The 24,944-nt window shown below is 36.1% G+C and overlaps 3 protein-coding genes across 6 annotated transcripts in view; 2 read left to right on the forward strand and 1 right to left on the reverse strand.

Annotated features, from left to right (window-relative positions):
- Positions 1 to 6,130, forward strand: part of mTor (serine/threonine-protein kinase Tor) — a 13,944-nt gene extending 7,814 nt beyond the window's left edge. The window contains exons 4-7 of the mRNA XM_077439789.1: positions 31 to 200; positions 701 to 2,879; positions 2,953 to 3,168; positions 3,252 to 6,130. Of these exons, the coding sequence (XP_077295915.1) occupies positions 31 to 200; positions 701 to 2,879; positions 2,953 to 3,168; positions 3,252 to 4,367 (3,681 nt within the window). The 3' untranslated portion in view covers positions 4,368 to 6,130. The remainder of the gene's footprint in view (positions 1 to 30; positions 201 to 700; positions 2,880 to 2,952; positions 3,169 to 3,251) is intronic.
- LOC143918093 (cytidine deaminase-like) lies at positions 5,362 to 12,421 on the reverse strand. 4 transcript variants are annotated; one of them, XM_077439796.1, is made up of 5 exons: positions 12,344 to 12,403; positions 11,452 to 11,478; positions 8,989 to 9,037; positions 8,791 to 8,915; positions 5,362 to 6,758 (listed from the first exon to the last, which is right to left on the reverse strand). In XM_077439796.1, the coding sequence occupies exons 4-5, from the start codon at positions 8,834 to 8,836 to the stop codon at positions 6,343 to 6,345; spliced, it is 462 nt and encodes a 153-aa protein (XP_077295922.1). In that variant the 5' UTR covers positions 8,837 to 8,915; positions 8,989 to 9,037; positions 11,452 to 11,478; positions 12,344 to 12,403; the 3' UTR covers positions 5,362 to 6,342. The 4 variants fall into 4 exon arrangements, with proteins under 4 accessions (XP_077295922.1, XP_077295921.1, XP_077295920.1 ...); XM_077439795.1 differs by lacking the exons at positions 8,989 to 9,037; positions 11,452 to 11,478 and having other exon boundaries at positions 12,344 to 12,421; XM_077439794.1 differs by lacking the exons at positions 8,791 to 8,915; positions 8,989 to 9,037; positions 11,452 to 11,478 and adding an exon at positions 7,066 to 7,199 and having other exon boundaries at positions 5,685 to 6,758.
- A 3,960-nt stretch (positions 12,422 to 16,381) lies between these two features.
- Ube4B (Ubiquitination factor E4B) lies at positions 16,382 to 24,637 on the forward strand. The gene is made up of 15 exons (XM_077439790.1): positions 16,382 to 16,680; positions 19,077 to 19,796; positions 19,937 to 20,075; positions 20,466 to 21,542; positions 21,617 to 21,790; positions 21,911 to 22,031; positions 22,107 to 22,238; positions 22,446 to 22,679; positions 22,753 to 23,040; positions 23,113 to 23,406; positions 23,494 to 23,632; positions 23,714 to 23,827; positions 23,900 to 24,020; positions 24,096 to 24,296; positions 24,369 to 24,637. Exons 1-15 carry the CDS (start codon positions 16,657 to 16,659, stop codon positions 24,437 to 24,439), a joined length of 3,849 nt encoding a protein of 1,282 aa, XP_077295916.1. The 5' UTR covers positions 16,382 to 16,656; the 3' UTR covers positions 24,440 to 24,637.
- Positions 24,638 to 24,944: the final 307 nt, after the last annotated feature.

The raw sequence follows: 24,944 nt of genomic DNA on the forward strand, positions 1-24,944 counted from the left end.
ATTGTTTTATGATAATTAATTTTATTGCAGATAAGTTTGACATCGAGTGATAATACGACGATAAAAAAGTTGCTAGTTAATCCAGTAAATTTGCGCTTGGCGTGGACTGCTAGTCGACGAGTATCCAAAGAGGACTGGTTGGAGTGGTTAAGGAATTTGAGCATAGGACTATTAAAAGAGTCGCAGAGTCCTGCTTTGAGGTGCATTTATTTTTTTAACTATACATATTTTTAATAATCTTGACAAATTATAAACATTACTGCTTTATGGTGTGTGCAGACCAAATGAGCTATGTGCAGTAACATAGCTCACTGGTTATCGTGTAATGCTTTCAACTCAGTGGTCATGGGTTCATTCCCTGGCCTGGTGTTGTTAGCCAGATCTTCGATATATGTGACTCTAGGTCGCTCGTTTCTTATCAGAGTTTGCCAATTTTTCTGATTTCATTGAAATGGTTCCACCAACTTGACAAAAATCTTTCCTTTTTCTCGCAAATTCTAGTTTTTAGCATCTCGAATTTGAAGATTACCCGTTAGACCTTCCTGGTATATAAATGTATAAAAAAATATAGTTCGTTTAGCATTAAAAATAGATAAGGGATTTGGGTACATAATGTAAAATAAATTTGTCTTTTGCACACACTATCATTATAAAGTGAATTTACTTACCGTTTTAAATCACAATATAATTTTTTTTTTAGGTCATGTTTGGCATTAGCACAGAACTATTCTCAATTGCTTAGGGACTTATTCAATGCAGCATTTGTCTCTTGTTGGACTGAACTTAAGGAAGACATGCAGGCGGAATTAGTTCAAGCTTTAGAGCAAGCTCTAACCGCTCCTGACTTACCAGAAATAACTCAGACCATATTAAATTTAGCTGAGTTCATGGAACATTGCGATCGTGGTCCGTTGCCGATTCAGACTCAACTGCTCGGTGAACGAGCCATGCAGTGTCGAGCATATGCAAAAGCTTTACATTACAAAGAAGAAGAATTTCGACGTGATGTCAACTCGCACGCTGTAGAATCTCTCATACTGATTAATAACAAGTTACAACAGCGTGAAGCTGCGGAAGGACTATTGGAATTTGTAATGGCTCGCAAAGCTGCCGGCCACACTGATTTACAAGTGCAGGTTCGTTGGTATGAGAAGTTACATAGTTGGGAGAAAGCGTTGCATCTTTATGAGGATGAGTTGAAGGAATCAGACGACATCGAAGCTCGTCTTGGCCAAATGCGTTGTTTGGAAGCGTTGGGTGAATGGGGTGAACTGCACAGAGTCGCCGGAGAAAGTTGGGATACTTTCATGATGGAGGATAGAGGACGCGCCGGAAGGTTGGCTGCCGCCGCTGCTTGGGGTCTCGGCGATTGGGATTCCATGCAACATTATGTACAATGCATTCCGAGTGATTCACAAGATGGTGCATTCTATCGAGCAGTACTTGCTGTTCATGCCGGACAATTTTCACAAGCCCAACAATTAGTCGAGCAGACGAGGGATTTATTAGACACCGAATTAACAGCAATGGCAGGTGAATCTTATCAACGTGCTTATAGTGCGATGGTTTGGGTCCAAATGTTAGCAGAATTAGAAGAAGTCATGCAATATAAGCTTGTACCGGAGAGGAGATCGGCCATACGGTCAATGTGGTGGACTCGCTTACAAGGCGGGCAAAAACTAGTAGAAGATTGGCAAAGAATTATTCGTGTGCATCGTCTAGTTATAAATCCTAGAGATGACATGCATACGTGGCTTAAATATGCTTCATTATGTCGCAAGAGTGGCTCTACTAAGCTAGCTCACAAAACTTTGGTGATGCTATTAGGCATCGATCCATCTCAGCATCCCGATGAACCTCTACCATTCCAACATCCACAAGTTACTCTAGCTTATTGTAAACTGCTTTGGGTGGATGGAAAGCGCAACGAGGCGTTGACACAACTTCAAGGATTTGTCGATTCTTATCAGGAGGATTCTGTGGAAGATACTGAAAGGCGTCGTCTCATAGCTAGATGCTATCTCAAACTGGGAGGGTGGCGCGAATCCATGGAAGGTGTGCAAGAAACAAATATACCGATAGTCTTACAATGCTATTCTTCTGCTACTGACTATGCTCCTGATTGGTATAAGGCTTGGCATGCTTGGGCCTATATGAATTTCGAAACTGTCTTACTATACAAATTTAAATATGGCGATGGTGGTTCAAATATTCCAGGATCGACTGGCGAGAGTGCACAATATGTCTCTAAATTTACTGTACCAGCTGTAGAAGGATTTTTCAAATCTATAAACCTCTCCCATGGTAGTTCTTTGCAAGACACGTTGAGGCTGTTAACGCTGTGGTTCGATTATGGCCAATGGCCCGAAGTTCACGAAGCGATAACAGAAGGTATAAGAACTATCGAAATTAACACATGGTTGCAAGTTATTCCCCAGTTAATCGCACGAATTGATACACCTAGAGCGCTTGGCCGCCTCATACACACCCTATTGATCGATATTGGAAAGTCTCATCCCCAGGCTCTCGTGTATCCTTTGAGTGTTGCGTCAAAATCTTCATTTGTCGCACGACGTAATGCCGCCAATCAGATTTTAAAGTCTATGTGTACACATTCGGCAAATTTGGTCAGTCAAGCGATGATGGCATCAGAGGAGTTGATACGAGTGGCTATTCTGTGGCACGAGCAGTGGCATGAAGGCCTGGAGGAAGCGTCTCGGTTATACTTTGGTGAAGAAAACATCAGGGGAATGCTTGAAACGTTGGAACCGTTGCACGCTATGTTGGAACGTGGACCTCAAACTCTCAAAGAAACGTCGTTCAATCAGGCGTATGGTAGAGATTTAATGGAAGCTCAAGATTGGTGTAATCGTTATAAGGTATTGTATTTTTATATTGGGTTTAATTTGTCGATTTTATAAAGTTTACTAACATTTGTATCGATTTCTTCAGGTATCTAGAAAGGTTAGTGATTTGAATCAAGCGTGGGATCTTTACTACCACGTCTTTAGACGTATATCACGTCAATTGCCTCAACTGACTTCGCTCGAACTTCAATATGTTAGCCCTAAATTACTCAATTGTACTAATTTGGAACTTGCAGTTCCTGGAACTTATCGTCCAGGACAAGAAATCGTTAGGATAGGTCATATACAAAGTAGTCTTCAGGTAAATATAATGTGATATACATAATATGAAATAATATATATATATTTATATTGTTTTAATATATAATTGTTTGGTTGTGTTAGGTGATAACTTCTAAACAAAGACCGAGGCGTCTCTGCATACATGGATCGAACGGTAAAGATTATTTGTTCCTTCTGAAAGGACATGAAGATTTGCGACAAGATGAACGTGTGATGCAACTCTTCGGCCTTGCTAACACGCTTTTACAAAACGATCCGGACACATTCCGGAGAAACTTGACTATTCAAAGATATGCAGTTATACCGTTAAGCACAAATTCCGGCTTGATTGGATGGGTACCGCATTGTGATACGCTCCATTCATTAATCAGGGACTACCGAGAGCGGAAGAAGTGTTTGCTGAATATAGAGCATAGGCTCATGTTGAGGATGACGGTGGATTACGACAAATTGATGCTGATGCAGAAGGTAGAAGTATTTGAACATGCTTTAGAACACACAGCAGGTGATGATCTAGCTAGACTTTTATGGTTGAAGAGTCCGTCATCAGAAGTATGGTTTGAGCGCAGGACTAACTACACACGGTCCCTTGCCGTAATGTCAATGGTTGGATACATCCTTGGTCTCGGCGATCGACATCCTTCCAATCTAATGTTGGACAGAATCACAGGAAAGATTCTGCATATAGATTTCGGTGATTGTTTCGAAGTTGCCGTCACCCGTGACAAGTTTCCGGAAAAGATTCCATTTAGACTCACTCGAATGCTGATCAACGCCATGGAAGTGACTGGAATCGAAGGTACTTACAGGCGCACGTGTGAATCTGTCATGGCTGTCTTGCATAGAAACAAAGATAGTTTGATGGCAGTACTCGAAGCTTTCGTCCACGACCCGTTGCTGAATTGGCGTTTGATGGACACCACTCGGCGATCGAGAGATGCTTCGCTTGGAACTGGTAATTCTGTAGGTGAATCTGCTTCACTGTCGATTCCGGCTCCGCTGCCTCGTCGCGCTATTCCCGGTCCCGAAGGCCAACCCGAAGCGCTTAACAAGAAAGCTCTCGCAATCATCAACCGAGTACGAGACAAACTAACCGGCCGTGATTTTAATCCTGAAGAGAATTTAACGGTAGCTAAACAGGTGGAGCTGTTAATACAGCAAGCCACCAGCAATGAGAATTTATGCCAATGCTATATAGGTTGGTGTCCATTTTGGTAAACACTGTTATGTTGTTATGCTGTTTGTTAATCATGTTCCTTTTGTTTATATGTACCTATGTTATTTTGCATCATTGAATATTATGAAAATTTTGTTTTATTATTAATATCATTTGAATATTATGTAAGTTGTATGGTTTAGTTTAACTTTAGTGGTTCCCTATTAAGTCTGAGCGGGGTTGTCCCAATGGAGTAACAGTTTAAATCTAATACCAAGTCAATTCTTTATGAAAACAAGACTCAAACAACAAACGCTGATTAAAATGTGTGTGTGTGATTTTTTTGTATACTCTGATTCTGAAACTAGCATACATCACTTGTACTGTTTTCCATCTAGTAAGGTTTTCTTGTGGAAGATTATTTTCTCTAGAGGTTACTGGAGTAGTATGTGTTTACAATGTATGAGTGATAAATGTACCATGTTTTCTAATTAGGCCTAACTTAGCCAATACTTTTACTCTATTGTGACAGCACCGAACTTACGCTTCATAAGAGGCAATGTTGTTTTTGTTTCTATAAGTCTGCCATATAATTTTTTTGTAACTTGAAAGTTTCTGAACTGATTCTTTTCATTGGGTGTATGCTGTGTTATAATCGACTGAATTACACCATGAATCTAATTTTAGGTATGTACGCAGGTACCACATGTGAATATCCTCACCGTGCCGGTTTTTTTTTACGAATGTGAAGCAAATGTAATGTGACGCCGTCTATTGTTTAGATATATACATTTATAATATTAAATAATTTTAAATTTATTTAATTAATAGATGGTGATATACATACATATTTCATCATTTGGTTTGCAGGCATGCTGAATACTTATACGGGATTAATTCAGATTGGTATCTACATAATTTTGATAAATCTCTAATTAGATTCATTAACTATATAATAAAGTTCTTACCAATATTTTCGTGTGTGTTTAATAGTGTCGAATGGACAATGAATGTATGTATATTTGAATGATGTTTTTTTTATTATTTTATGCATCGTGATTGTTATTTTTTTGAGGATATTGTTTTGAAAGATGGAGTGCCTATTATTAATGCTCTTAGCAGATCTTGTATAAGGCCATCACAATATATCCAATAAGCTTACCAGGCCGAATAGTAGATAACAAGTATAATATATTATAAATCATTATACTCATTCCATCAGCCGATCATATGTTGACTGAAAATGCTTTGAGTCGGCGCAATTATACATACACTGGTCGCTTATTGTCATGCTACATCATGTGTTCTCTTTGAAGTTTTATCTTATAAAAAGTGTTGCTATTATAGATTTTTATTGTTAATATTGAATAATCTGTTAAAATCTTTTAATTGATTTATTAACGCAATGTCTCAAATGCGAATATAGCTCGTTTGTGACAAATTGAATTTTTTCTTAGTAGCAGCGTATGGGTTATATGCTGCGTGTTCTTATTTACCTCGCAAAAAAATTAAAATATCTTTATTCGTACAAATATCGTTTTCACTAAGACAAAAAGTCAAATTGGTGCAAAAGACGTGTAAGAATTGACTATTTTCGCAGACGCATTCATGCAATATAATATATTATTGCTTATTAACAAACTGAATATTTATGAAATGATGCTTTTATGGCCTTTTTATTATTTGTATATAATTTATGTATGTTTTAAAATATATAAGAATTGTATAGACATTGATTTTTTTGCTTTATCTGCATATAAAGTAATGTTTTTTTGTAAATTTTACGTTTGTATAATATATTGTTTACAGATCATTATAACACATTATTTGTCAATCTATTCGTTTTTTTAAAACCTTATCAAATACATTCTCATAACAGACTAATTGATCCCATAATACTTAATCAAATTAAAACATTTGATAACGTTTTATGTATAAATATAATACTCGTCTAAATGTTATATATGCAGAAAATACAATGAGCATTATATGACTATGAAGAAGAATCTTCATCTAAGAGCACTTAGTTTATCTGCATTATTGTGTATTATTCAATAGATACTCGTGCGAAAAAGCCAACGGTAACAGTTCTTCCAATGACACGCACAAAACGTCTGTCGACTCTGGCTTGGTCATGTAAATTTGAAGTTTACTCCCGCCAAATTCGCTCAGCACTTGTCTGCAGACTCCGCATGGTGATGTGAAAGCATCTCCTTGGTATGCTATGACGGCTACTGAGATTATTTTCCGTTGACCTTCGCTGACAGCTTTGCACACCGCAGTGCGTTCGGCACAAACAGACGGAGTGTACACACTACTCTCGACGTTGCAACCTCTATAGACAATATTGTCTGCTGTTCTTATAGCGGCTCCAACTGCAAATTTGGAATAGGGACAGTAGGCGAATTTTCTAGCTTCGACTGCCTCTTTTATCAAAAACTGCTCGTCCGGATCTGCAAATTGAATAATGTGATTCGATAAGAGATAAGTTAGTGCAGTTTTGTGTGCATTACATGTTGATAACATTGTTGTAAAACCACATTAATGTCTAAATCAGTGGTATTCTGCTTCACAAGATTATAAATGCTCTAATAGAAATAATATACATATGTATGCATAATGAAATGTTGGTTATAGCACTTAACAAATACTATGATTACTGTGCCTTTACCAGTAGTGGCTCGTGAGATTATTCAGGCTTTAGTAGCTCGTTAACCCAACCGTTGATCGAATGAAAACAAAAATAGCTTGAATATGTACTATACTGGGAGGTCTGCAGCCCCGCAGCGCATGTGGACGACAAAAATAGCATGCATTTGTACTGTATTGGGAGTCTGCAGCCCTGCAGCCCATATGGACGAGCCGCCACTGGCCTTTACTATTAAAATTTTAATCTGAAAATATTAGAAGTTTGAAATTATATTATATTGAAATAATGGTGACAAGTTGAGGGTAGGTGGCCAATTTGGCGAGGAACCATTTCAACAATGAAATCAGATAAAATTGGCAAACTCATAGGAAACGATTGACCTGGAGTAACGTATCCAAACGTCTGGCCAGCAACACTTTTGGGCCAAGTCTCAAACCTCTCAGTTGTAAGAAATTTTAAGTCACATCAATGATTTTCCCAAAAACACTTGTCGATTATCAGTGGGCACTAACTACATACACTAGAATCAATATTCTCAGTTAAGGAGAATTTTGGAAAATAATTATAAAAAAAAAAAACATTGAGCCGGTATATTTAAATATGGCGGAAGTCCAATTTTCAGTTCCAAAAACACTTTCTGTTTGACTTAATTCACAAATTGTTATCACTTATTTATTATTGTATGTCCAGAACCTCGGAAAAGCTGAAAAAACCTATTACAGGCCACCAGTATTTGAAAATATTGTAAAACGCAAAACATTTTTAATGTTTTGCGAGATATTTCTCGAAATGGCCGATTTATAACTACGTATATAGCGTAATAACATTGAGATATTTATGACTAAAAGACGGATACTACTTAGACCGATCCCAAATAAATAGCACACGATCCAATAATGCTGAAAGTGGGGGCGTCAGGGGGGGGGAGGGCAGTCGCCCCTCCTAGATTTGAATCCACTTGTTTAATATACTATTATGAATTAAAATACTAAACCAACAAACCAAATCTCTTAATAGATTTTTTAAAATTTATTTTAATATTAATTTTATTGATAAAAATATATAATTAAAAGAAATATGTAGTTAAAATTCATATATACTCATTTTTTTGTATAATACACCCCCGCCCCCTAGAAAGTCATTCCTTACAGGTCAAAAATTTTGCCCCCCCCCTGGGAAAAGCTGAAATGATGCCCCTGGCAGAAAGCAGTAAAAAAGGCTCAAAATCAAATTGCCCTAATGACCATCCAATGTCTATTTATGACTATATAATATCACGATTAAAATTACCGAATAACTTTTACGATTATAACCATTACCCCGTTTTTGATTGCAACTTTTGAACGACAATTTAGCTTATCAACGACTAATGCAATGATATTTTAACAATACATTTAAATCACATACATATTAAAGTAAAATAAAAACAATGGAGACAACGAACTTTCACGCGACGGAACCAATGGTGTCACCCCAATTTTGGAAGAACAATTTTTTTTCAATAAAATTATTTTGAAAATATATATATATTTTTTTTTGTCCAAGGCAGTATTACATGAAAGTTCATTGAATTTTCAAGATTTGTATGAATTTTTAGATTAAATAACAAGTTTCCGGAAACAATTAGGGTGACACCACTGGACAGAACAAACTGTTACTTTCATCGATAAATCTTTCGCCATTGCGTCGTCACGCACCATTCAAGGCCGAGTTGAGGAAGTGCATGGGTGCGCAAGAGTGCATCGCCAGAAGGTCAACGAATCGGGAGCAGAAATAGCGAGACACGAACCACCATCATTTGTCCATTATATTTCTATAACGTCGAAAATACTCACTCAGATCTCCGAAGTCGACGACACGTCCCGGACCTTTGTACTCCATGGTTTCGTCTGTTTTCCCTCTTCTCTTCTATGGATTAGCTTCCCTGGAGTCTGTGAGTTCGTCCACCGTCTCGTCCAGCCTACGTTCAATTAACACACTGATTGGCTATCGTAAGGCCTATATACACAGCTCTGTTATCTAATTTACCGTACCGAGGATAGACTGTCTATAACTGCCTACGTATCTACGGTTGTACTAGTACTTTTTCTCCTCTCGGATTTGCGCAATCGATTGCTAGTTGCTCAACGTTGGCTTGGACGACTTTGGTTTTTGCAAACGATCGTGTTTCTGTATGTGTGTGTGTGTAGGTTCAATTTTGTGAAATTTTATGATCCGTTGTTCACTATGTAAATTTGCGCAAGTTATGATCGAGCTATCTTATCGCTGGCTTACGTTTAGTTTCTACGTATGGTTGCGTATACTTCTGCGTCACTTTAGACTTAATTGAAGACAAATTATTATTTTTTTATTTTTCAAATTGTAGATATACGTTAAAACCAGCGAGCCCAAAATTGTAGGTTGCTTAAGTTAAATAATAAATACAAACTGACTTTGACTTGGGTAACGTTCATATATTTGCAAGTTGCTTCACGACAAGTAATTTTAATGTTTTTAATTAATTTTATTATTCTTTAAAGATTTTTTGAATCACTGAACCAAAAATCTTTATTAATATATGTAGATTAAAATTAGTTAATTAATCAAGATTAATGTAAACTAGTGTTGTACTTGATGAAATATGAAAAAAGGGTGTTGGCATATTAAGTTATTAACCCTTTGACTGCTACAACAACGATAAATCGTTGTTTTGAAATCGGCGAAGATTGCTACGACGATCGTTGTTGACGTCATTAATTGTCGTATTTCATTACTTTCTTTGCCAGCGCATCAGTGGCACGAAACATTTTTTTTATATACGTATTTATATTTATTTTTCAATCAAGCTTTATAAATATTTATCAATTTTTTAAAAGCTCTTCAATTTCGGGTTCATCATCAAAGTAAATTTCGGGTTCGTTGTCAAAGTCATATAAGGAGTTATTACTTGGGAATTGATTATTGTCGATAAATTCATTTTCAGAATCAGTAGAGCTGCTGATTTGTCGAGTTCCTCGGCGAGGAGCTATTATTTCGCTTTCGTCACTTTCACTGTCCGATATCATTTTGCAGAGTTAAAATAAATGGCAAAAAACAATAGAAATCCGCTTTCAATTATATAGGTCACGAGACGTCACGAATTCGTGCAATCAATCAAATGCAACTGAAATGCATACAAAATGTTTATGATACATGTTGAAAAATTATTTGATTATTAGAAACTTCGCATCCTTGTGTGTCTCGCTCACACATACACAATTAAAACCAAGAAAGAAAGAGAGAAAGACCGCTACCTGTTTCAAATGTATCGCATGTTTTAACAACGACAAATACGTCGATGTCTAAAAATAGATTTGTGGCGGCTCGCTTATACGACATGGTCGAGTTTGGTTGCCTTCCTGCGAGTGGGAACCAACTCGGCTGGGTTCGGAGAGCTACTACTCACTCTGTCTTCAGCTGTCATATAATAAACACGTGCATTAACATGCCAGTCGTCTCATTCGTTCATCCTCCATAGATTATTGAAAAAAATAATGCGTCGGAAACAATCGTCAAAGCTTATTTAGTGTATATATGTAGGTATCTCTTTCGCACGCACGCATGTAAAAGCAAGACAGAAAGAGAGAGCGCGAGTCCACAACTGCTTCTTAAAAATTTATATAAAGTATTAAAAAAATTACGCGCGTTCGGCGAAGCAAGTATGTAAAAAAATATATTATATTTATTTTTTTATAAAGTAATTACAAATGTTAGCATTTTTCGCTTGGACATTGAAAAACCTCGTAGCAGCCAAAGGATTAAATAAAAATAAATGTGTTCGATCCGTAAGCGGTCGAATTTTTTTTCAAATACCTTTTAAATATATTTAATTTAATATTTATATTTAATTGTTTAATATGAAAACAAAAATGGTAAAAACTACCTACCTACCTACATGTGAACAATATAAAACACCAATAGAAAAGTAATTAATTAAATACATTTTCAATAGATGGCGCTAATTGCTAATTGCGCCGTCTATTTGCCTAGAGGAAACATTGGTAGCAAACAGTATATATAGAAGTTTTTTCTTTTGTTATTATATTCGTATACGTTTTGTTGGCAGTGGTTTAGCTTTGACGTACTTCTGTATGTTGAATCGAAACAACTATTACAGTATGGCGAGCGTTATCTCAGATACACAGACAGACACACAGAACAGCGATATTATATACATGTATGATGTTGAAAAGTAGAAATTGAAAATTTTCCACATTAGGATATCAAACCAAAAAATATAATGATACCCGATAATGCCAACTGATTTCGTGTTGAAAGCACTGAATTCTCTTTACTTGAAATCAATTTTGGTATATACATACATCAGTAGCGTCGTGACACCAAATTGTTCAAATTAAAAATATTCGTTGTATGACGGCCTTCGAAAATATTCATTGTATTGACATATTCGTTGTATGACGGCCTTCGAGCGGCTACACGCCTCATTTCTGTATATATACAGCTTTCTGTTTGTATACAGCTACCGTGAAATCCGTCTGGTGCAGCTATATATATATATATATATATATATATATATATATATATATATATATATATATATATATATATATATATATATATATATATATATATATATATATATATATATATATATATATATATGTACCATCAAATATGAGCCGTAATTGGCTGTTGTTCGAATTCCTGAGAAATCAATGTATGTAGTGTACATATATATATACCTAAAGGTAAGAAGATTAACTGATTCAGTCAGGCGGAGACGCAATCCAGAAACAACGTGAGAACTCAGCTTCTCTTTTGGCGTTTCTCTCTCGTAAGTCATAACAATTAACAAATATTAATAATTAATGAAAAATATTTTTTAAGTGACCACCACCCCTTGTGAGGTCACTAACATACATACATATGTACGTATGCAGTTGCAAAATTAGCAGCTAGTTATTTAAATTATTACTAATTTATTTTTCTACAAATGCAATGATTCAACGATGTGTCGCAAACACTTTCGTGGACTAGACAGAATCAATATCTCATCTGCGTCTGACGTCACAGGCCTCGGATTTGAAAAACATACGAGTTTATATGAGGCGTTTCTATTATACATTGTTATCTTGTCTTTTTAAGAGTAGGACTGAAATACTCTGTATACGCGAGATAGCAGTATTTTCGTATTAACTTACATATTTAATAAAGTGTTATGAAAACACGATGCTATGCAAATTTGAGAAGATGATTTGACCTTTAACGTCCAATTGCTCAACACAATATGGCTCGTTAAATTAAACGTATTGTGCTCGAACATTTTGTTACGATTATTACGCTAAATATGACCGTAAATTAGATTCGTCGAATAGAATGTTATTTGCATCGATGTAAATAGATACATACTCAGAATTGGGATCGTTTCACGTAGAGAGCACGTTCAATGACTTCGTGTTTATGATGAGTGGTGATATTATTGCGAGTGTCTCTATTTAGTTAGATGGTTTTTGAACCGGTTGCATAATTGGCAGACACGCAAGTTCAAGATAACGACGAAAATAAGTAGACTATTTTTGCGTCGAAAATATTGTACACAAAGTGTTATTTTTGTAGGAAAACGCCTTGAAAATGTTCTGCGAAGGAAATTATCTGGTACGCCATTCCGGAACCTTGAGGAATAGTAATCAAATGAATGTTTTAAATCAAATGAACTGCGATTTTCAGTGAATATATGGATAAGCACTGAAAGATAAATGTTGTTTTCGAATAATAAAAAAAATCTAACAGAATACATATATGCGTTTATTATACATATATACATTGGAGTCACAATTCGTTGTGATGGTAGCAAAACTTCTTCAGTGATCATAAATTTGTCGTAAACAAAATGTAAGTTCATATGTACATACATATATTTATAGTTAAGATTTCGCAACGTTACTGTCATGGATATTGTGCAAGCGACGTTTGCATAAATTGAATTGCGAGTATTATTATAATTTTTGTACTTCATTTACGATAGTCGCGGGAGTGTATAAAATAACTTAATTTTTCATATTATTTTAAACTACATAAATATGTAGTGGTTTTACCCGGCTTCGCTCGGTATTTGTAATATAAACCGCTGAAACATGGCTAATTAAATAGTAAACATTTTATTAAATTTATTTGAATAGTTTTATTTTATTTCAATATATTTGAATATTTATTTTTTTTTTATTAAATTTACAAAACTTACATACATACATACAAAGTCTCTTTCGAAATTATATATTAGATTAATAATGACGTAGATGTTCAAATAATTATATTTCAAAAAATAAATATTTTAAGTATAAAGTGTGTATAATATTTTTTGCCTACACAAAATCATACTACACTAGTTGTTTTACCCGGCTTCGCTCAGTATTTGTATTATAAACAGCTTAAACATGGCGAATATTCATTTGTTTTTTTATTGAATTTATTTGAATCGAAAAAAAAATAATATCGAATCGTTGTCATAGAAACATCGATTTGTTTTTCGATTACCAACAAACCTTACATATGCACATACAAAGTTTATTTCGAAATTATATGTATACTAGATACATAATATGTATGTATATATTTCGCTCGTCATTGATGAAAAATGTTTTCATAAATTTTTAAACATGTTCAAAGCGAATTCCGAAATTCGGATAAACAAGCTTACTTTTATTTTTCTGCAAAAAAAATTTCCTCTTGTCAACAATGTATTCATGTGTCTGATAAAGACGCATAAAGATATTGAAAAAATGCTAAAGAGACACTCCTTTTCTGCTCTTTTCACCAGGTCATAGTGTGTTGTAGAATTGCTATCTGGTTGAACTCAAATATAAATTATTATGCTATAATTCGTTGCAAGCGCAAAGCTGTAATCAATAATGGCACCAACACGCTTACAAATTTGCACGATCGAATGCATATCTTCACACCAAACGTTATCTTAGTAGGTACATTTTCAGAATTATTTGAGTCTCTTATTAGACTTGTTTTATATGAAAGACTTTTTGTTGAATAAACAGGGTTCACACCACGCAATAGTATCGTTGTCAACTTTGATCGTATTCGAATAATATATCTAAATATTAAAACAAAAAAGTGTCGATTCAACAAGTATATTTATTCGACTTGGGCTTAGGCCTAGTAGGTACGCACTGGTCGTTTTGAAAACATGCGCTTTACAGGCGTTTGAATGTTTAGAATACATATCTAGAAAATCTAGTAAGTAACTTCTACAATTCTACAAACTGCGTACGATTTCTCCTCGATTAAGCTTTATTTAATCGCTACTTGTGGTCGACAAACAGTAGAGGGCTTGAAATCGTTTTAATATACATATGAGCCTTTATATTTGAAAGTAGCTAAAGTCCAATTTTCGGTTATATTTTGTGAGATATTTCAGTTATATTTAGTGATATTTCTAGAAATGAAGAAATGTGGACTTATGCCATTTTCAATTACAACGGCTCATATATTGTTGAAGATAAGCTAGTAATCAGCAATTTTTCTAATTCGTTGAAGAGCCTATCACTTACAGTTTTATTAAGAATTTACTTTATTGGTCTTCAAGCTATTGAATATATATAGAAGCATCATTTTCTATAGCTGATAGAGTTTTTGTAAAAACTTTATTTTTTGTTGTGTAGTAATGTGTTCGGAATCTAAATCAAAGGCCAAAATCGATTCACAACATTTTTTCTTCTGACTCGGAAGGTTCGCACAGAAAAGCCACTCGCTCGAAAGTATCTGACCTGATTGTGTTTGTGGATAACATTTCAATAATAAGCAAGTTCCCCCACCTATCTATTTATCGTATTCAGTGGTTTCTGGAAATCTGGTGTTAAAAATTAAATTCACATAAAGTAATTTAATTTGTACTTATGTCCGAATTCATAGCAGGTAGAACAGGGCGTAAGCGAAGTACATATATTTTAGGCGTAAGTGAAGTAAACTGAATTAATCCTGCTTCCGTTAAAAAGTCATATATTATCCTAATCATTAGCGAATCCAGAAAATGGTTAAGGGGGGGAGGGGAGGCATGGCACCCATGGCACCCCCGTGACAAATTCAGCAGCATGGCTGGGTGGTTGCGTTGATACTAAGCACCAAGACGCGCCGGATTCGATCCCGTGAGCTGACCTCGATTAAAAATAATTTATTCTGAGTATAATCTTTAATTCTGCTGGTCAGACTTGGATATTTGTGACTCCGGGTCGATCGTTTCCTATCAGAGTTTGCCAATTTATGTGACTTAATTGTTGAAGCGGTTCCTCCATCAAATTTCCAAAAACCATCCTACCTACTACATATGTCACCACATTTGAATATAATTTCAAAAATTTATTTTCTATATACATACATAGATGTCTCGCTATTTTTTTTTATAATATACATAGTATTTGTATTATGCTTATATGTCTGGTAACAGTGACTCGTTAGATTATTATGTAATGCCACTGTGGTTAATATGTGAATAAATAAATCATCGAAAGCAGCCTTTTACATAAAGTGAATTGATTGCTTTGACGGTGAGGTTGCAACGCTGAAACTTTGCACGAAGCTTACCTGAAACGATAGGATTAGGGGCCCCATCGTCGCCCTTCACCTTCCTCTCTCCACCTATATCTCCATTCTGGGTTTGGTGCAAACGATCGACAAGCGCCAGACAGACTGAACCACAGATTAACTGGATGGCTGCTTTAAACGCAATTCTCGACTTCACGAATGATAGATTGCACATCAGATGACGAGTAACCTTTCGATGTGCACAGATACAATTATTAAAATTTAGTTGGATCCATAGATGTATAATACATAGATACGCCCTCACGTTTTATGCCGGTCTCCCTGTTGGCGCATGCAAAATACATGGCGCATGCGCACTTTCTCTCAGTAACTATGTAGTTGGCTTCTAAGTCGGAAGGTCGATATTGCGGAGATCTTGTCGTCACTAACTGAGGGGTGCGGGGGGTTTAACTAGCGGGGAAGTGGTGAAAAAAACGACGACCGCTGCGTCGTAGGGAAAAAAATCTTTTTTTTCCCAACTTCCCCGCTAGTTAAACCTCCCGCCCCCCTCAGTTAGTGACGACAAGATCTCCGACCAAAAGCAGGCGTCAGGGCCCATCAATGTATTATATATGTATCTATGGTTGGATCTTTCTGGAGAGTTTAATAAGGCAAAATTCGGAACTAAAGTATCAGAAGCACATAATGTATACAGGATAGGTATGTCGGGACTTCGGGTAGATTTCGCTTAGTGTAAGTGCGAGTAGTGCGCACACATAAGGTACACGTGTCGTTAATCTGCGGTTCAGTCTGTCTGGCGCTTGTTGATCGTTTACACCGCATCGCTCCATTCCCATTAACATTTCATTTACGAAGCGACAAATAAAAAAACAGTCATGGCCGTATATATTATGCAGTTGGGGGGCGCGTGTTGACTACTATCCCCTCTCCCCGTCCCGTCCTCGGTTGTCGATAGTCAGGTGAGCGGGCGACGGGGTGAAGAGCGCGGAGGGGTTTCTACTTCCAGTCGGGTGCGGGCGGCGCGACCCCACGAACGTCACGAGCGCCCTCTCCGCTCTGCTCCTCTCATCGCTAGATCCCGTTCTACGACTCCACCACTTTTTCTTCTCGCATTGGAGGCCAACACGACGGACCGCCGAAGAGAAGAGACCAACCACCCCGAAACCAACATGAGCGAACTCAGCCAGGAGGAGGTGACACGACACTAACACATACACCCACACTACACCTATTCACATACACGCACACACTCACTCCCCACACTCTCACCCCCCACACCCACACCCACACTCAAACGCGCGCACAGCTGACGAGACTCGACTGGGGCGGAGCCCTCGCCGGGGACACGCCCTTGCAAGGGGCGGAGCTCCCCGTTTGGCGTTTGACAGTCGCTGACAGCTGCGCCACAAAGGAATCGCACATAACCTAAAAATCACAATGGCTCAGCAGTTTTGATCTTGTATAACTTTCACTTACATAATTCCCTTTATGTATTCTCTTTCGCCGAATGCAACAATACAACGAGTGCGAGTCGCAATTAGCGATTCGCAAGTCTCGTGCGAATTTTTCTTCAAATTATGATTTCAATTGTGTAAATATATACGTTGAACGCTCGCCTTTAATAAAACAGGTGTTGTATGCAGTGGTTCAAATTTCTTGCCAATATTGCAATTGATCGATGATGTGTCAAAAGTAAACAATGGCTTTGTCGTCCTGAGAATTTTCACAATGAAATTGTATAAATGGAATCATTTTCATCATCAGACAAAAACTCTTATCGTATGAACTAGTACGGTTGGAATATTCTTGATATTACATTCGTATATGCTTTTGATATATACATATATTGGTTTTGAAATGTTAATTTGACCAAAATCGAAATGATTTCTCATTTCCAATAGAATACTGTATGCTTTTTGAGCTCACGGTGAAGTAATTCTTTCGAGACGATTCTGGATGCTTAATATGAATTTATAATCTGAACGAATATCTAAGAAAAAAATTACACATCGCTGTTGTAATTATTTATTTATTTATTTGGAAAATTTACAGTTTATTAAGTTACATAGATTGATAGTAAAAAAACATAATTATGTTAAGTAAACCATTAATAATTTTCACATATAGGTACATTATAATAGATTAGTGTTTTTTTACTCGGCTTCGCTCAGTATTTGTAATATAAACAGCTAAACATGGCAAAACAATCTAATAGTAAACATTCATTTGTTTTTTTATTAAATTTATTTGTATCGAAGAAAAAAAATTTGACGATATCGATGTCGTTATCATAGAAAATTTGATTTGTTTTTGATTCCCAACAAACCTTACATACAAAATCTTTCGAAATTATATATTAGATTCTATCTAGATATCTCAAAAGTTATATGCAGTCAATTTCAATGAGGAAAATTGCGTATGTGCAGTCAATTTCAATGTGTTCAGTGTTACGGGTCTAGCTAAGCTGTTCTTTATATGGGTGAAAAATTTATATTCAAAATGGCATATCTCTCCAGACAGCTCTCTCTTTGTTTGCTCGCCACGATCTCTGCTTGTACAAAAAAAACGAATTCAACAGTGCATATGTGATGAAGGAATAATCTCGATTGTGCTCATTCAAATCGCCTGAATACGATTTATTTAAAACTAAGTGATTCAGACGTTGAAAAATCAGTTGTGGTAAAGGATTATGAAACAGTGCGAAAAAACAACAATGGTTGATCGTATTGCGTTTCTTTGTCCGGAAAGATTCTTTCATCCCTAACGTGCCTAATTTTAACCCTCCTAAACGCAAGTCATCGTGATAGCCGTTCAAATATACTAGAGGCGCAGTTTGTTGTTTTATAATAATTGCTATTTTGCTTTGTGCTTAAAATAAAAACACGTGTCTAATATCTAAAATCGATCACGATGATTCCATTGTGAATTTATTTTCTTATTTAATTTAACGGGAAGACATTTTGCAGTTACCCACAACAAACACACTACATGGTATAACAGGTTATATGAACGCCATTGGCATGGAATATTTTTCTTTCTTCGATGTAGTGAGAGGTGCTTTGAAATATAATACTCTAAATAGCTTATCTAATAACTTCATCTCAAATATTTTATATACATATGTATATGTATGTAAATACAACAATTTTTTTTATTTTTTTTCGACATTCCAGTTTTTATCCTTCTCTATTTTCTACAAAATTTTTCATGATGATTTTTATAGTTATATCTATATACATGCTATTGTTGATAAATGAATAAGCCAAAATTATACTCTTGTGTTTTAGATCGTTTTTTTCTTCTATAAATATTGAAAGCAAGAATGTTAAGTATATTTTTGTATGTACAGAAAGATATATGTATGTATGCTTGAAAAGTGAGAAGGCATTAAAAGAGGAACACATGGGTTAGAAGCATGATTGTATAGCATGTGAAAGTGACTTTTAGTTAGTATGGATGGTAGGTAAACAAAGGAATTCCTTTAGTTCTATACAGCAAGGACCACTATGTTTATGTATACTCAATCTGGTGTACAATAAATTCCTTTTTATCTGTATGTATTATTAACATTGGATGATTTTAATTTCAGATCCGTCGCCGTAGATTGGCAAAGCTCGCCAAAGGCATCAATAATGCGATATCTCCACCTTCTGCGACTTCGCCCATAACCCCCATGACTGCAATGGCTTCGTCAGAAGCGCCTGCCATGCAAATCATAAACCCGCTGACAAATCGCACCGCTCTCATTCCGTGTCCTGGTCTAGCTGGCCCCAACCCCTCTCAACCTATGGAAAGTAATACTCAGCTCGATCTGCAAAATCAGCACGCAGCGTCGTTCAACGCCACAGGAAAGACCGGCATAAAAACGGACAGTCTCATTGTCACGGACAAATCGAATAGCTCTAATATCATAGATGAAATACCCGATTCGAAGATGTCTGATCTGTCGCAGAGTGAGAGGTGCAATCGGGATGTCAACGTGTTGTCTTGCGATGCATCGCTCGCATGCCAGAATTTGCCGGACCCCATGTCAATGGTTTCCCAGAACGACGATAGTATTAGGAGTGTGGATGTTGACGCTGTTTCAACGAATGATTTCAGACTTCTCAATACGAGTGTGGATATGTCTAGTCCGGTGAAGACTAACGAGACTTTTATGCAACCGTCGGTCGCACACGACGGAAGCAATTCCTCGATAAACGGAAACAAATTCACCAGAGAGAGTTCTATTAGTATGGATATTGATGAGACATTGCAGTCCGAAAGATGTAGTCTTCGAGAAAGCGATTCAGGGACTGAAACAATGGAGGTGAATGCATATTAGTATTAATTTAGTTTAGTTTACATACAAAAAGAATCCGATCCACATGTGTAATACTTACACAAATTGTTATAAATAAGGTTATGGGGGGTATAGAATTTTTTTTAATATTACATATAATGTTGCAGGTTGAAGAAGGAGATAGTAGTAGTGGAGGAGGAAGAGGACCTCGCACGCGTACTATAAGCTCTACTGAAATGTCTGAAGAACAACTGAGAGCCATAGTTGCCCGAGTGCTTCAAGTTTCTTGGACTGAAAGTGGACAAGGTTTGTATATTATAACTGATTGAGAATGATTTTTAACACCACATCTACAGAACTTCCATATGACTTCCATTCATATTTTCTATGTTGATGCCATTGTGCCATTGATGAATATAAAATTTTTATAAGGTAGTTCTCTGAGATCTTCCAACATGATTGTACATGTGTGCAAGTGTTGTCAATATGTAGGGTGACCACATATGTTGGATCATGTCACAAAATATCTTACCGAATCTTGTGATTGCGCTTCTCTTTCTTATCTATATCTAAAATTCATTGTATTGGATTTAAATTGATTAAAATACATATATTTAATTTCTTTTAAATCAACGATTTGTTTTACTATTTTTTCCTTTATTTTATTAAATGGTTTTTTTTTTTTGTTAATTTCAGATGTTTGCTATCTTCCATCGATAGCAGAAACTCTTCACGAGAATCCGTCCGTAAGTTTGGATGAGATTACTTCTCAAATTATTATGGAAGTGTTATCATCCATTGCTGATGGAAGTGAAGTTTGGAAAATGAAACAAGATTCGGATTTTGCTACTGAAAGTAGCACATTATTAGAAGGCATAACAAAAACGAATCCCATGGAAGTAGTTGAACAAATAATGGAAATTAATGTTGGTAATACAGAAACAGAAGGATGTCCAATACCATCGTTGCCAACACCGTCTCAACCTTCTCTTCTCGAACAAGGTGTCACTTGCTTGCTACGATATTATTCAAACGTTGCTGTAGAGGAGAGACTGCAACCGAAGAAAAGCTCCGCGCCTCCATTGAATCAAGTGTTGGCCGATTTACGTTCGATAATAGTTCAGCATTTGGTACTAATATTACAGGGCAGATTACTGTCAAACATTCCTCAATTCATGTCGCCATTAACATCGTACATATTAGCCGGGACCGTTCCGAGAGGACTTCTCTCAGAATTAGCGTCCCAGACATATTTGGATGAGCCTCTTTTCTCAGCAGTATTTACACCAATGCTGCGAGGCATAATGGAAGCCATGCAGAACGCGTCTGTCGCAGATCAAGAACATATCCGGCCATTGGAAGCCTTAAGTGAGCTGTCTGAAGTTAGATGTGGACCCGTTCATTCAGTCAGGCCAGTCGCACGGCTGATTGCAACACTTGCCAATTTCAATCCCGATACTTGCTCTCCAGCACCCGGCAGAGAGATTGCAAAAACAAGTTTCCTTGGACCGTTCTTGTCAGTTTCGCTGTTTGCTGAAGAAAATCCTAAACTAGCATATAAAATGTTTAGTGGGACAAGTGGAGCAACTGCCGACAGATCGTTGGCTTTTGCTTTGCAACAAGATATTGAACATTCTAGAGTAGTACTTCATTCTGTTTGTCACGCTCTTCTTCTAAGTCCAGCTCGTACTCCTCTTTTGAAATATTTTGCCTCACTTTTAAAACATAATGAAAAACGGGCACAACTTCAATCTGAGGAAAAAACTCTCGCCGGTATGAAATTTTGAATGTGATTACTCAAATATTGTTTAAATAATTAAAATGATTAACTTTATGTATCCTTTTAGGTGATGGATTCATGTTGAATGTTTTGTCTGTGTTACAACTATTGTCTGTAAGAATCAAATTGGAAAGAGTTGACCCGCTGTATGCTTTTCATCCTGCCAGTCTCGTTTCAACAGGAAACGATACACGACTATGGTTCACCAATCAAGAGGCTAGTCAGTGGCTCGAAGAACTCAGTGAGTATGACGTTTCATTCGTTAATAGAGTGTGTGTTAACGTTTGTCGGAATTCTGTGTTCCATGCAGTATTAACAAAACTAAGCAAGCGATTGACCGGTGTTAATTTAACTTTTATAGATAACAATAAGGATCATCAATGGAATGAGCCGAAATTCCAAACTCAATGTTGGTTCTTAACATTGCATGCCCACCACGTTGCCTTGTTGCCTGCTTTACAAACGCATCAGAGACGGTTGAGGTGAGGGTTATTATATTTGTGTTCGACAATTGTATGTTTTACCCCGTCTGATGGTTTATGATTGTTTTTCTTCAGGACATTGCGAGATCTCCAGAAACTAGTGGATGAGATGACGGCGATGGAGCCACATTGGAGAAATTTAGATGTTGCTCATCGCAATCGTGAACTGATCAAAAGATGGAAACAGCAAGTGAAAAAACTGACTAGGTATTGATATAAGTCTATAATTCTAAATCTTGATAATCGTTGGTGCTAATCGCTAAGTCTGACTGTCTCAGTTGTATTTGCTCTATTACTTATTCAGCTTTCATCCACCTGAGCAACGTCAGCTGATACTAAATAAATATCATTGCTTTCAATAATAAATCAATGAATTAACTTGAGTTTTATAAATGTATAATATGTTAATTTCAGATCAAAGCATTGTGCCGTCACCGTTCTTCTTGAAGACAATCTCATGCGACGTTCGCTACAATTTTACGGTTCGGTTGCAAGTATGCTGTTAGACTTGCTGGATCCAGATGGGAAACTTCGATCAGGCAACGTACTGCCGAATAAAACCAACCATAACGTATGGAAGGATCCGTTTAGTTCTCTTCCTGAGTGGTACGTGGAGGATATCGCCGAGTTCTTGCTCTTTGCTTTACAGTGAGTGATCCCCATAACATTTTCTGGTTTCATTTTCATATCGATTTTTTAACAAATTTTAATCTGTTCTTAGATATGCATGGAAAGTCGTATTAGAGTTTATGGAAGAGTCGCTTCTCACTTGGCTGTTGGTTGCTGTATGCAATGGACACAGAATCAAAAATCCTTATTTAGTTGCGAAAATTGTTGAGGTATTGTTTGTCTTGGATCCGGCTATGTCTGCTCGTACTGAGAATATGTACACTCGGGTGATGGCTCATCCTGTATCGCAGAGAGTTCTTCCTAGTGCACTTATGAAATTTTATACAGAAATCGAAACCACCGGTCAAAGTACAGAGTTTTACGATAAATTCACTATAAGGTATGATTTCATTTTTTGTTTAAATGTTGTAAATTGTATAGCACGTGTATTTAATTGCATATGTTTTTTCAGATATCACATAAGCATTATATTAAAAGGAATGTGGGCGAGTCCCATACATAAACAGACTGTAGTAGATGAATCTCGTTCGGGCGATCAATTCGTTAGGTTTATTAATATGTTGATGAACGATACCACATTCCTGCTAGACGAATGTTTGCAATATTTAAAGAGGATCCACGATACCCAAGAGGCAGCTGCTGATACAGTGTCGTGGGCGAAATTAGGCGCCGAGCAGCAGCAGGCTCGGATGAGGGCGTTGGTGCAAGACGAGAGACAGTGTCGGTCATATTTGACACTCGCCAGGTATATTATATTAATATAGACAAGAGTGTATGTACATATGTTGGCTTTTTATAATTTTTTTACAAATATTATTTTCATTACCAACAGAGAGACAGTAGATATGTTTGACTATCTTACAGTAGAAATCAAAGAACCATTTTTGAGACCAGAATTGGTTGACCGTCTCAGTTCGATGCTTAATTTTAACCTACAACAGTTGTGTGGACCTAAGTGTAAAAATCTTAAGGTATGTAATTTTCCCATTTTTATTTACATATTCAAATGGTCAGAATTAGTCAAATAATTAATTAATTGTAATTTATCATAGGTTCGACGACCAGATAAATACGGTTGGGACCCTAGACGTCTTTTAAGTCAATTGGTCGATATATACCTTCATCTTGACTGTCAACAGTTTGCAGTTGCTCTCGCTGGAGATGAGGTATTGTTTTCGATAATGTTTAATAAAATATTTGATTGTGCCCTTTTGTTTAATCGTTTTGTTTTCATTTAGCGATCATTCCGTAAAGAATTATTCGAAGATGCCGCTCTGAGAATGGAGAAGTGTTGTATTAAAACAACTCTAGAAATAGAACAGTTTAGAGCATTAGCGGAGAAAGCATACCAAGTGGCAGGTTCGTATATAAATATTTGTCGAACGTCTGATTTGTTTATAACACCGTATATAAATTTTACCTCTGCATTTATAGTTGCCAATCAACAGAGTTGCGATGAGTACGCAGACGCGCCAGAGGAATTCCGCGATCCGCTCATGGACACGTTGATGGTCGATCCGGTCATGTTGCCATCGGGAAAAATCATGGACAAACCAGTCATATTGCGTCATTTACTCAATAGTAATACAGATCCGTTTAGCCGACAGCCTCTTAGAGAAGACCAATTAGTGCCAGGTTTATATTTGTATAATTATGTAGAGTTAATGTTATATTTAGTTTGTTATATTTGTTTTGTTTTATTTTCAGCGACGGAACTGAAAGAACGAATTGCGAATTGGAAGAAACAGAAAAAGGCGTCTACATCCCAATCTTCATAAAAAGACTGTATTATTGATATAATATGTATATCTTTAAATTATTATTTGTATATTTGATAACATTGTATTCAAACTAGAGTTCGACTTAGGCATGTGTAAATATTAATATGCATAAGGTGCTCCAAATGAAATTATATTACTCAAAAATTTTATACAGATGAAAATTGCGTAATATTGTATTACATTCCTTTGCTTTGAATAGTTTTATTATTTTCATTACACATTTACTTACATATAGTACATATATATATATATATATATATATATATATATATATATATATATATATATATATATATATATATATATATATATACATATATATATACATACATGTCATTTTAAGTAAATTGAAAATTTATATTTAATGTGTCAAACTTGTCCAATTTAAATTATATGGAGATTTTTTTTTATTATCTCTAGTCAAGGTAAATTTATGTTTAATGTTTAATGTTTGAAACAGCAAACTGTTCAATTTTGACACGTCCATTCGTTGTGGTGTATA

This window comes from Arctopsyche grandis, chromosome 10 (genome assembly GCF_051622035.1).
Source record: "Arctopsyche grandis isolate Sample6627 chromosome 10, ASM5162203v2, whole genome shotgun sequence".
NCBI lineage: Eukaryota > Metazoa > Arthropoda > Insecta > Trichoptera > Hydropsychidae > Arctopsyche > Arctopsyche grandis.

Coding starts and splice junctions, on each gene's coding strand:
- LOC143918093 (XM_077439792.1), bottom strand. CDS start 7,158: ATGGGCTGCAGGGCTGCAGACTCCCAATACAGTACAAATGCATGCTAT. Junction 6,759..7,070: donor GCGGGGCTGCAGACCTCCCA/GTATAGTACATA, acceptor TTCAATTTGCAG/ATCCGGACGAGCAGTTTTTG.
- Ube4B (XM_077439790.1), top strand. CDS start 16,657: ATGAGCGAACTCAGCCAGGAGGAG. Junction 16,681..19,076: donor GCGAACTCAGCCAGGAGGAG/GTGACACGACAC, acceptor TTTTAATTTCAG/ATCCGTCGCCGTAGATTGGC. Junction 24,297..24,368: donor AGAAGACCAATTAGTGCCAG/GTTTATATTTGT, acceptor TTTTATTTTCAG/CGACGGAACTGAAAGAACGA.